The sequence below is a fragment of the Microcaecilia unicolor genome, chromosome 9, assembly GCF_901765095.1.
Source record: "Microcaecilia unicolor chromosome 9, aMicUni1.1, whole genome shotgun sequence".
Taxonomy (NCBI): Eukaryota; Metazoa; Chordata; class Amphibia; order Gymnophiona; family Siphonopidae; genus Microcaecilia; species Microcaecilia unicolor.
The window spans coordinates 207865792-207879428 of record NC_044039.1 but is presented as its reverse complement, the minus strand read 5'-3'; the positions used below and the strand labels follow the sequence as shown (position 1 = coordinate 207879428).

Here is a 13637-nt window from a genome sequence, read left to right as displayed (position 1 = left end):
TACCACCATAACCTTGGTAAATATTCTTGGAGCTGTGGCGATACCAAAGGGCAACTCTGAACTGGAAGTGCCAGTCCAGCACCACAAAACGTAGCGACTTCTGATGCGGTATATGCAAGTATGCCTCCTCGAGATCAAGGGCAGTAAGAAATTCTCCCGCTTGAATTGAGGCTAATCACTGCTCTTAGTTTCTCCATGCAAAAGCGGGACACTTGGCGGCAGTGTTTAGACCTTTGAGATCTAAGACCAGATGGAAGGCGCCTTCCTTCTTTGGGACAATGAAGAAGATGGAATATCTGCCTTGATCCGGTTTGGCCTGGAGAACTGAACAATGGCCCAGAGCACCTGCAAGGAATCTATGGTGGCCTCAACCTTGACCATTTTGGATCCTTTTCGACACTTCCACCGGAGAAGAGGGGGCCAGCCTCGCATCATTGTTAAGTTCTGGAGGCAGTGGGAGCTCTAGCTGACTAAGAGGAGGGCTTCCTGTCCACACAAAAGAAAGATTCGAGTGCTTGAAAGCAGGACTTCTAACCATATTGCTGATGACCAGGCAGGTACCATCTGCTGTCTTGAAATCAAGTTTGAGAGCCCCCCCCTCCCCCCGAAGCAAGATGACCAGAGACTTTCAGCTTACTCTCTGGCAACTGCTGTGGCTTAGTTTTCCCCAGTTCTTTCACCAAGTTACTAAGATCTTCTCCAAATAGCAACTTGCCTCAAAAGGGCAGTTTAATAGACTTAACTAACGCTGCCTCTGCTGCCCAATGCCACAACCAGAGTTGATGACGTGCCCTGACAGCCAAAGACATACATTACAGGTTGTGGCCCACACCGTTATGAATAGCATCTGCCAAGCAGGCAAACACCGCTTCCAGCCTGGCATTATGGTGCCCGTCTTGTGTTGCTAACTGCTGATGCCACTTCAGGCATGTTGTTATGAACGAGATGCACGTTGTCGCTTGAAGGCCCAAAAGGGTTAGTTCAAAGGCTTGTTTCAGCGACCCTTCTAGCTTTCTATCCTGTAGGTTTTTCAGGGCAATGCCCCCTTCCACCAGCAAGGTGGTCTTCTTAGTCACCACTGTAACCAGGAAGTCCACCCTGGGAAGTTGCAATTTATCTTTCTCCTCCAGAACTAACAGGTAGAGGCAAGCCATGGCTCTTTCCGCTCTCAGCCCCGCACATGGCGAGACCCATTCTGATATAATCAGGTCCTGAATGTCTGAATGCATCAGTACGTGGGCTTTGTCTTTCCTAGTCAAATAAGATCTGCTTCGGTACATCCCATTGGTTCAGAACAATGGAGCTGACTAAGAAAGGAGATTGTCTTACCTGATAATTTTCTTTAGTCGGCGACACTGTTATGAAGTCCCGCCCTTGGAAGACCTCAGCCCAGGGTTCTGGGTGTGCTCTGTGCTGGAAGACCTCAGCCCAGGGTTCTGGGTGTGCTCTGTGCTTCATTTTCAGGAAAGCCTTAGAACAGCGATTTTCAACCTTTTTTCTTCACCTCGTGACACTCATACGAGGTGCAAAAATTTGTCAAGGTACACCACTGGAACCTAACCCATAAATAAATAAATGTTGTGATTGGCAGCCATATAGATTCCTGTGATATTGCTATATCCTGGTTTTTGCCAATTATATGGCACTGCAGAACTGTGCGGAGTCAAGTTATATAGTCATTTATATTGCATTTTTGGTTATTGAAGGATTGTTCATATTATCAGCTTTTCCAGCTATACATGTTGTCAGACCCCTGACACAGGCAACTGTTTTGCCAAACACGGCTGTGTCAGGTCTATAACTTGCTGGAATAAAGTGTTGGTTTCCTAAAGCGTTTCCATCTCCTCACAGTGTTTATTTGCTATATCCTGGTATATGCAGAGTAGCGCATGCCACTCTGTGGTGTTTTTGCTCGCTTGATTATCATTGCAGCTGTAGTGGTTGATGGGACATGAGTGCATTACAAAGGAACCTTTGGCTGCTTGGGCAGATGCTACTGGATTGTTCCAGGGAGCACCTTAACTTATGCTGGTGATGTCACTGGCAGAATTCAGTTTTCTCTACCTCCACCTGCTGGTAGGAAGGGATAACACCCAAGGGTTGAGAAAAGTGTCGCTGACTAAAAAGAAGAGAAAAGAAAAGAAAAGAAAAAGAATAGAAAATTATCAGGTAAAACCTAATTTCTCCTTAAACTCTAAGGGCACTATAAACAGAGTTTCTGCGAACCACTGCCATAAACATAACAAACATAAATGTGTTTGTTAGCATTTAACATGTGATGATTCCGTTAGCACACGCTAAGCTCTAGAAAAAGAGCCCCTTCCATTACGTAGCTTCCCACTAATCCAAAACCTGTGGAATAGTTGTGTCCATCAACCAGCAGGTGGAGATAAGAGAACTGAAAACTGAACAGACATATCTCTCTTGGCATCCAGTGCAGCTCCTCAGTGTTTTCTAATCTCCAACAGGTGGATGGACAGACTTTTTTCAGTCTCTGGTTCCGAGTGATTTGCTCCTGGTCCAGTTGGTCAGCTGGTCCCCAGTTGAGATTTGCAGGTGCTTTGAGACTACAGAGTCCTATCTGGAGATCTTCAAATCCCTATCTCTGGTACTCGTGAATTTACTTCTTTCCTCCCTTCACCTCCCCCCTGTTTCCTGTGGAGCTCTCCTTTTCCAGCACAACCTACAAAAAAAAAAAAAAGTAAAAAGAAAGGTTTGCTGGAGAGCGTGATACAAGAGTATCTTGAGCCTTTCTTATATGTGGTAAGACTTGTGCAGACTGAGCTTGAGGGGAGCAGCCAGCCGTGGTAAGTCCAACTAAAGTTTGACTTACTTGCAGCACTCCAAGCGGTACTACTTGCTGCAGGCGGAATCGTGACAATAAGGGTAAATGGTGATTCCCACGGAGGCAGTTAAGCGGTGTTCCAGCTGTGGGTCCAGCTGGCATTGTGGCATTGCAGTGTGCGCAATTATTGCACTGAAAGCCCATGTGCGTAGGGAACGGTTCCACGCGGAGAGTACACTTCGCAAGTGATTGGCAGGGGTGGAAAGCCAACTACATCAGCAAGGATTTCACTCTCAATCCCAGCTTATGGACCAAGCACAAAAACTCCATTTGGAAATCCAAGAATTGCAGCAGATATTTCTGAACTGCAGCAGGTGTGCCAACAATATTTTGAGTCTGATAATAAATCTAGCAGGCTATTAGCCCATAGGCTTAAACAGCAAACTAACCGCACATATGCTCCTAGCCTTAAGGATGATAATGGTGAGATACATTTAGATCAGGATCAGTTGCAATCCCTTTTCTGCAATTATGAAGTGTTGTATATGCTAGAGATTCACCCTTCAGAGAATTCCATATCATCATATCTGAACCATATTAATATACCCAGGCTAACTGAGGGAGCTCAACAAGCACAGTCTTAAACCCATAACTTTAGATGAGATTCATCACGCGATCTGCACGCTAGCCCCCCAGCAAGGCTACAGACCCTGATGGGTTTTACTAATAAATTTTATAAGAAATTTGGTAAACTGTTGGGCTCCTTTGCTACTACGGGTATTTAATTCCGTTGATGAGGGCCAACCACTCCCGTGGACTTGGAATTTAGCTAAACCAGGTAAAGACCCTCAATTGTGCAGGTCTTATAGGCCTATTTCTCTGTTGGGAGCAGACGATAAAATCTTTACTAAGATCTTGGCCTCCAGCTTGCATTATCTTCCCCCTTTAATCCATGAAGATCAAGCAGCTTTTATTCAACGGCAACAAACTTTCGATAATATCCATAGAGCTCTCCATATCATATACCAATCTCAAACCACAAGTTTCCCATTATGTTTACTGTCACTCGATGCCAAAAAAGCATTTGATCGGGTACACTGGCCATTCTTGTTTGCTAACATAGGTTTGGTATTTCTGGTCAGTTTTCCCACTGGCTTCGTCTTATTTGCATGGCACCCTGTGCGTCTGTTCGAGTTAATGGTCAGTGCTCTCCACTCTTTTCCTTAGCTCGGGGTACGCGGCAAGGCTGTGCCGTGTCTCCCCTTCTGTTTAAACTGGCTACCTTTAGCTATCATTCTCCGTGCACACCCGGCTGTCAAAGGTCCCAAACATGGGGGGGGGGGGGGGGGGTTTGAATCTCGGGTTCTGTTTTTTGCCAGTGAAATACTTCTTACACTAATAGAGCCTACAATCTCTTTCTCAGTGGTGTCCTCTATTTTGCAGGAATATGGTGCAGTTTCCGGACTCAAAATTAGTATGAGCAAGTCGGAGGCTCTCAGTGTCAACCTCCCTGAACAACAGGTGGATTTGATACAATCTCTCTTCACCCCATGTTCCATTCAATATTTAGGGGTCCATTTGACCCGTCGCTTGGAGGACCTCTATGCGGCCAACTTTCCCGTCAAAGTACGTGAAATATTTTTGGAGTTAGATAGAAGGGAGGGCCTGATACTTTCCTGGCTTGGGCGTATTAACGCGGTTAAAATGATTTTGCTCCCTAAATTACTGTATCTATTCATGGCGCTCCCCATTTCCATACTGGAGAAATTCTTTCGAGGCCTACAAAATAGGGTTTTCTCATTCATTTGGAAAAAAAGACCACCATGGGTGTGTCGAAAGGTAATGTACCAAATGTGTGCACAGGGAGGGATGGGAGTTCCATCTTTTTTCTCTACTATCAAGCGGCGCATCTCAGAATTCTAGCTGACTGAATGAAGAGTGCCCACAAATTCTGGAAATTCCTAGAGCAGATCTGGCTGGATCCTTATCCCCTGAGGGTCATACTGTGGATACCTAGTCAACTTTAGAAGGAGGTTACTTGTGGGGCACCACTGTTGCTGCAACGGCCTCTTTTCCTTTGGAGCAAGCGTCGGGAAAATACTTTCCCGGAACATAAATATTTTATGCACATGTATATCCGTTTTGTTCCGGATTCATTAGAGTCTTGTTATCACTCCTGGGCGGGTTCAGGCCTTTGTGAACTTGGTCAGAATTGTGTGAGGAGTATGGTCTCCCTGCTTCCAACGCTTTTCAATATTACCAACTTTGAGATTTTATGTTGCGAAGAGCAAGAAGGGAGTTGGGCCTCATGGAAACCTCTCTTGAATGAGCAATGGCTAGTGGGGGGTGGGGGGGGGTGGGGGTGTCTCCCAAACATATAACCACCTCACACAACCAACCTATCATGTACTACCTGTTGAAATGGGAAAGAGCACTGGATGTATCCTATGATTATACATAATGGGAAAGGGTATTTAAATCCCTACTCAAGGTGTCTATGAGGCATATTTTCAAAGCACTTAGCCTTCCAAAGTTCCATAGAAACCTATGGAACTTTGGAAGGCTAAGTGCTTTGAAAATATGCCTCTATATCTAATAATTTAGTGGAAAGGATACAAAATACTTCATTGCTGGTACTACACCCCCCCCCCCCCAGAGACTGGCCAAGATGTTTCAATTGGGGCCAGCCCAATGCTGGCGCCAACATGGTCAGATAGGGGACATGTTTCATATTTGGTGGTCCTGCCCCCAGGCCCAAACGTTTTGGACTGTTGTTTTGAAGTTTGTTCATAGCATTACCAAAGTTTCTTATCCTATGCAAATAGATTGTTGTGTTTTACATTTTAAGCCCAGGGCAGTGAAGAACATGTCCACCGTTTAGCTACGCAAATCTTTGTGGCGAGCAAACTTTTTCTTTCAGCGGCATGGAAGCAACCAACTATCTCTGGCCTTTGGATATTACTGCGCAAGTTGGATTATATACATCTGATAACTAAATTAACTGCTTTGCGGACTGGCTCTATATTGAAATACCACCTGATTTGGCACCAATATGTACAACGGACAGCACATCCCGATTCCTCTTTGTTCGCTGATTAAAAACCCAGTCCCAGGAGGGGAGGGGATTAAGGGGTGGTGTTTGTACATTAGCTTTTGCTAAAACTATTTTCTAGGTGATTCTACTACAGACAAAATTGTACATGTTCTTCCTTTTTGGTTTACTTTTGTCATTAAAAAAAAAAAAAATACTCTGAAAAGTTTGTTACAAGATCTGGATCAGGCAGCACAGATCACATTGCTCATATGTGAGAATTATAGGCCTGCTTGTCCTCAGAGAATACATATCACAAATCAAGGGTTAAAACTATCTGCTAGAAATCCATTAAGGTTGATTTTCCCAAGTCCAAGAGGAAAGAAACTGTCCAAAATTTATGTCTCTTCTTTTTCATATTTGGCAGCAAAAATATAGAATTCCTTATCGATAAATTTAGCTTCAGAACCAAATTATTTTATTTTTAGAAAAGCACTAAACAGCTTTATTTTTGAATTACAATTTGCATAAGTAATGATAGTTATGCCCAACTGAAGATTTTTTATTTATGGTTATAATAAGCTGTTTTAACTTCCAGGGTAATTGAGCTTGCAACTGGCTGTAATTTGGTTGAACTCAATCTAGGAGAATGTGGAAAATAAAAGATGTTTATTATTATTATTATTATTGTCTTAACAGTAGCCCATGTTGACATCACACCAATGAATTTTATAAATTATTTTAGCCTGTTAACATACCTGGCATATTTTTTCCCAAATCTCATCACATCCTGCTTTTTCTTGAAAGCTAAGTGCCAAGTCATAATTTTCTGCTTCAGACCATACAATCAAAGTGTCCTGGGTGGGGGTGGGGATAAGGAGTAGGGGAGGAAAAAAAAAGAAAGGTATTACTCAGAAGTACATTAAAAAAAAGCATATTTTGTTGATCATACTAATGAGATTTTAAGTTACTTTAGCAAAGTAATATGAACATTTGGTGTTCTATTTTATAAATAACACATCTAAGTGAAGTCCAGAGGCATTTATTTTATAAAGGCAGCATAGTATACTTTACATAATAGTCACCCTGATCCAGCCCCAGTAAAGTACAAATCCTGATGCAATCAAATTTACACCTGCTCTAAAATGGGTGTCCATGTACCCACATATTTATAAAATACTTGTGTACACTGTAACACTGCCTCTTTTCCACTCAAACTAAGTTCCTAGGAATGCCCATGTGCAGATCACATAAGTATGTGCACACTTTACATACATGATGTAGATACACAGTTTTATAAAAGCCCTGTCCCATGTGTAAAACAAGCTTACTGTGGAAAACATAGAACATAAGTGTCATCATACTGGGACAGACCAAAGGTCTATCAAGTCCAGTAAATAGGCTAAAAGCCTACCTTTTTGATGCTGCTTTTAACTCCTAACCCTTACTCACTTGTTCAGTACCCTTATTTTATCATCCCCACCTTAGTAATTCCCTTATCTCTTATTTGTCCTGTTTGTCTGTCCTAATTAGATTGTAAGCTCTGTCGAGCAGGGACTGTCTTTTCATGTTCAAGTGTACAGCGCTGCGTACATCTAGTAGCGCTATAGAAATTACAAGTAGTAGTAGTACATTGTTTCCAACAGTGGCCAATCCAGGTCACACATACCTGGCAAGATACCAAAACAGTAAAACACATTTTATGTTGTTTATCCTAGAAATAAGCAGTTGATTTTCTCAAGTCCATCTTAATAATGGACTATGAACTTTTCTGTATGGCCCATAGAAATAAAATGGGCTGCACTAGGCTGTAGTAAAAGTGGCTCATAGAAAGTAATAGAAGAAAAAGCAATAACAGCTGCAAGAAATTACTACAAGGGCATGACCAAAGAGGGGTGGTAACAAAAAAATTTGGCAGCCAGAGAATAATAAGTCATACGAAGAATCTCCCAGAGAATGTCATAGCAGTACAGGCAATGTGGCTACTACAGGGGAGACCGCAAAACAAAATGGGGTTCACAATTTCCACAAAAGTCCGATGACACAAAAAGGGGTGGAAAAAAAGGAACAACTCCAAGAGATCAAACAGAATACCAGGGTAAGATGCTCCAAAACACTAACTTTATTCAGACCCAATAAAGTTTGTGTTTTGGAGCAGCTTATCCTGGTATTCTGTTTGATCTCTTGGAGTTGTTCTTTTTTTTCCACCCCTTTCTGTGTCGTAATACAGGGGAGAATCAGAATGAAAAACCTGAAACTCCCAGAGAATGTCATAGCTGATAATAATGGGCATAAGACTTCCACAGAAAAAAAAAAGCAGTACAGGCATGTGGCTAATACAGGGGACAATCAGAATTAAAAACCTTTTCTGAAACAGCAGCTAGTCCTACAATTCATAATGCGTAGAACTAGCTGAAAATAAAAAGAAAAACTATGTTTCTCTAATGCCCAGAATGAAAGAGCTGGCAATAAGAGTAATAGTGCAATCCCAATGAGAAGAAACACTACATATGAGTGTACAACAATGTCTCCATGAACAAAACTGAAGGGGGACCAGAGCTTGAAAGCGAGACAGAAGGGAAGCGCGCCGAGTGAAGACTACGCTTTTCGTTGCCGCTGCTGCCTTAACCCGGTACATTTTTTCAATTGCAGAGGAGGAGGGGGGCCGTGGTGCTGGGAGGGACAGAGGAAGGACGGGCGGGCTAATGCTTGTTTGGAAGAGGGAGGGAGCAAGGGCAAGCGGCGTGGTGCTTGGTGGGAGGGAGGGAGGTCGGCCTGGTGCTGGGTGGGAGGGAGGTAGGCCTGACGCTGGGTGCTGCTGGGTGGGAGGGAGGCCTGACGCTGGGTGCTGCTGCGTAGTGGGAGGGAGGTAGGCCTGACGCTGGGTGCTGCTGCATGGTGGGAGGGAGGCTTGATGCTGGGTGGGAGGGAGGTCGGGCGGCTGGACATGGATGGAGGGCAAGAAATGAAGAAGAAAGGAGGAAAGTAAAGAAATACAATGGAAAGGAAGCCCAGGAAACGGAGTTAAGAGAACAGATAGAGAGCAGCAGAATCAGCGACTAGGACCAATATGGATAGAAAAACAAAATCACCAGACAACAAAGGTAGAAAAAATCATTTTATTTTCATTTTAGTGTTTGGAATATGTCCAATTTGAGAATTTACATCTGCTGTCTTATTTTGCACTGGGTATACTAGAGCTGTAACAACTTACAGAAATGATTTATAATGAAAGAAAATCATGTTATTTTTTTCTCCTATACTAGTATAATATTTTCAATGATGTCTGTTTATATGCGCCATGGCTGGTGTAAGGGGGTGTGGCTATCATAGGGGTGGAGTCATATGTGGTGACCCCGCCCATAATGAGTACCGGCACTTCATGATAAATAATTAGATTTTGGGTTGCTATTTGGGTGCTCGGTCTCTGAAAGGTTCGCCATCACTGTTCTAGACTGATTTGGTATGGACGAAAAGGAAAGATTTAATTTATGGACAGCAATTTTAGCCCTGTTATGTATATTAACAAAGAAACTAGTCAAATAATACACATATAGGAACCCAAGACTGGCTGGCCTCAACAGACTTTGGTCTGACTCTGCATGGCTTTTCTTATGTTCTTACTTGAGGCTAGCAACTCCACCAGTAAAAGTAATTGGTTGCAGCACATTATTATTATACTCCTTAGCCTATCCATGGACCTTGATGTAAAAAGGAAAACACTGGAAATCAGTCATAATGGCCCCCTAATGAATGCCAAATTAGAAACGCAAAATAGCAATCAGAAAGTAAGAAGCTTAAAATTTTACCTGTTGTTTCTGGTACGCAGTGTTAGGATTGATTTTGGATTCCAAAAGAAGAGAACCTAAAAGAAAAAAAAAAAAAAAAAGGCAAAATTTTCTTCATCTCCAGTTTTACTATATTTTCAAGCACAGCACGAGTCTTAAAAAAAAATATTCAACTTAATGTACAAGTTGGTAGATATAGTTAATACCCTGTTAAACAAAGGAAAACTTCGTGCTTACCTTTTCTTTCCTTTAGACCCAAGAGACCAACCCAGAGGCTTGTGGATTATGGTCATTTATCATCAGGTGGAGATACAGAGAACAAAGTGCTCCGCCATAAGAATCCCGTGCAGTAACCTTTCCCATCAGTATTCATGATAAAGCAATAAGTCAAAACAGCTAAAAGAGAGATCTCCTGCCTCAAACAAGAACCACTTTGAAACACGAACCTGGAACTCGAAGAAACCCACAAGTGTGCAGGCTCAAGCAAGCACAGAACTGCCAAACAGTGCGAAGGCAACAGCACCAACATTGCCTACTCTTCAGAATTGCTGGGTTTTCTTTTTTTTTTACATCAGCACCTGCAGAAAACCAAAATCCCCGTGCCTACATGTGGCCCAGAAAACCAGACACAAATAAAAAAACATAGGGAGGGCTTATGGATTGATCTCTTGGGACCAATGGAAAGCAAAGATACTTACATGTAGCAGGTATTCTCCGAAGACAGCAAGCCTTTATTTGTTGCATTGGTACCCCACATTTTTCCACCTGTTTGCAGGCTCAATGTGGCTTACATAGTACCGTCAAAGGCGTTTGCCCAGTCAGTGGATAACAAATACAAAATTGTACAGTGATCGTATGAGGTATAAGTGGAGGGTCGGAATGGATGAAGATTGCGTGTTGTCCTGTACGATCGTAATCATGCTGTGTTGGTAGGTGAAGAGGGTTACGTGGGGTCATTGGGGTAGGCCTTTTTGAAGAGGTTGGTTTTTAGTGATTTCCTGAAGTTCAAGTGGTTGTGGATTGTTTTCATAGCTTTTGGAAGTCCATTCCATAGTTGTGCGCTTAGGTAGAAGCCAGATGCGTAAGTTGTTTTGTATTTCAGTCCTTTGCAATTTGGGTACTGTAGGTTTAGGTAGGATCTTGATGATCTGACTGTTTCTTATTGGTAAGTCTATGAGGTCTGTCATGTATTCTGGGACTACGCCGTATATGATTTTGTGGACTAAGGTGCAGATTTTGAAGATGATCCGTTCTTTGATTGGGAGCCAATGCAACTTTTCTTGGAGGGGTTTGGCACTTTCGAAGCGTGTTTTGCTGAATATCAGCCTGGCTGCTGTATTTTGGGCAGTCTGGAGTTTTTTTAATGAGTTGTTCTTTGCAGCCCGCGTAGATTCCGTTGCAATAATCTGCATGGCTTAAGACCATTGATTGTATTAGGTATCGAAAAGTTGCTCTTGGGAAGAAAGGTTTTAATCGTTTGAGCTTCTACACTGAATACAACATTTTCTTTGTTACAGAGTCTACTTGGCTCTCGAGGGTAAGGTTGCAATCGAGTGTGACACCGAGTATTTTCCAAACTGTCCGAGGTAGGGAGGGTATGTCCTGGAGTATTTATGGTTGTGGGTTTGTATTTGTTATATGGAGAGGAGAGGATGAGGCAATGTGTTTTTTCGGTGTTCAGTTTCAGTTGGAATGAGTTTGCCCAGGAGTCCATGATGTTCAGACTATCGTTGATTTTGTTGGTTATTTCTGTCAGATCATGTCTGAAGGGGATGCATATTGTAACATCATCTGCGTAAATGAATGGGTTAAGGCCTCGGTTGGATAAGGACTGTGCCAGTGGAATCATCATCATGTTGAAGAGTATTGGTGATAATGGTGATCCTTGAGGTACTCCGCAGACTGCTTTCCACGGTGGTGATATGTTTGACTTTGATTTTACTTGATAAGTTCTGGTGGTTAGAAAGCCTTTGATCCAGTTAAGTACGTTTCCTTGAATCCCGAAGTGGCCTAGTATTCTTAGTAGTATGTTGTGGTTTACCATGTTGAATGTGCTCGACATGTCGAACTGGAGGAGAAATATGCTTTTGCCTGTGGCAATCTCCTGCTTGAATTTGGCCAGGAGGGTGACTAGGACAATTTATTCTCACAAGTGGGTAACATGACCCGCATTACCCAGTCCAGCGTTTATAACAAGCTTTAAAGAGCTTTGTGGAGCATGAGCCATGCTCCACTTCACATGCATGAATGCCTTCTCGCCCACCGATCATCCGGATGTCCCATTATCCGGATCGAAATTACCCCCCAGTCTCCATTTCCCAGAGATAGTTGAAAAATTAAAATTGCTCACCAGGATGCGGAACAGTCCGGAGGTGGATAGAAAGAAGCCCCCGCGAAGCTCTACTATATCGCGAGTGCCTGTGTGCCATGCATGGTCACATATATGTGCATTCGCATCAATTTGAGGCTCGCGCAACTCAGCGGAGCTTCACGGGGCCTTCTTTCTATCTAGCTCCAAAAGGTGCCATATCCTTCTGGTGAGCAATTTTAATATTCCAAAGTTTTTTCCAATTAAAGTGTACTCAATTTAAGTGCACGTTGGATAAGCGCATGCTCTGTTTAACTGCATGCCATACTTCGGTCCCGCTTTTGGCGCCATCAATTTCTATGGGGACAAACTTCGGTTTAGCGCACCACTGATAAGTGCAAGTTTTGCTCATATGCATGGTTTAAGACCGCTCCTCTGCAGGAAAGACTCTGCATAAGCACACAAGTGGAATATGGAAGCCGATTGGCGCGTGACAAAGGGGCGGTAAATTTGAAATCTCATTGGTTAACTGCCACAGGCAGAAGAAGCAAAAGACGAGTGTACACTGGCGGCGGTGTCGTCGTGCAACTGTAAGACTTTAACACTGGCTGAACGAATACAAGTTCTTAAAAAAATTTGAAAACAAAGAAAGTCAAGCATCTATTGTTAAAAGAATATGGTGTCAATCCCAGTCAAATTTCACATATCTTGAAGCAGAAAAACCAGCTTCTGGAAGACTGGCAAAACAATACAAATCTACAACAGAAACGTAAACGGGCAGGAAAAACTGAGGAGGTAGAAGATGCTCTTCTTCGGTGGTTTTCTCAAGTCAGGAGAAGACAGTTTCCTGTCAGTGGTCCACTGCTTATGGAGAAAGCTAACCAGCTACCTGAAAGTCTTGGACTGACTGAATTCAAAGCCACTGATGGATGGTTGGAAAGATGGAACAACATAAAATTCAAGAAACAGCATGGTGAGAAACAAGACGCTGACGACTTTGGTGCTGAAAATTGGGTTGTTTCAGTTCTTCCTACCATCTTGAACGAGTTTGCACCTCATGATATTTTCAAATGCTGACGAAAACGGTCTCTACTGGCAAGCGATTCCTGATGGAACACTTGCATTCAAACATGCCAAAACTACATAAGTACTGCCATACTGGGAAAAGACCAAAGGCCCATCAAGCGGCCAATCCAGGTCAAGGGCACCTGGCAAGCTTCCCAAACATACAAACATTCTATACATGTTATTCCCGAAACTGTGGATTTTTCCCAAGTCCATTTAGTAGCAGTCTATGGACTTGTCCTTTAGGAAACCGTCCAAACCCTTTTTAAATTCTGCCAAGCTAACCACCTTCACCACATTCTCCGGCAATGAATTCCAGAGTTTAATTACACGTTGGGTCTCCTATTTGTTTTAAATGTACTATGTAGTTTCATCGCATGCCCCCTAGTCCTAGTATTTTTGGAAAGCGTGAACAGACGCTTCACATCCACCTATTCCACTCCACTCATTATTTTATATACCTCTATCATGTCTCCCTTCAACCGTCTCTTCTCCAAGCAGAAAAGCCCTAGCCTCCTTAGTTTTTCTTCATAGGGAAGTCGTCCCATCCCCGCTATCATTTTCGTCGCCCTTTGCTGCACCTTTTCCAATTCCGCTATATCTTACTTGAGATGCGGCGACCAAAACTGGACACAATACTCAAGGTGCGATTGCACCATG

The 13637-nt window shown here is 42.9% G+C and overlaps 1 protein-coding gene across 2 annotated transcripts in view; it reads right to left on the bottom strand.

The window, feature by feature from the left end:
- Positions 1-13637, bottom strand: part of PPP4R3A (protein phosphatase 4 regulatory subunit 3A) — a 135379-nt gene that overhangs the window by 103848 nt on the left and 17894 nt on the right. For both annotated transcript variants that reach the window (XM_030214551.1, XM_030214553.1), the window contains exons 2-3: positions 9626-9681; positions 6575-6673 (exon numbers count right to left, since the gene is read on the bottom strand). In XM_030214551.1, the coding sequence (XP_030070411.1) occupies positions 6575-6673; positions 9626-9681 (155 nt within the window). The remainder of the gene's footprint in view (positions 1-6574; positions 6674-9625; positions 9682-13637) is intronic.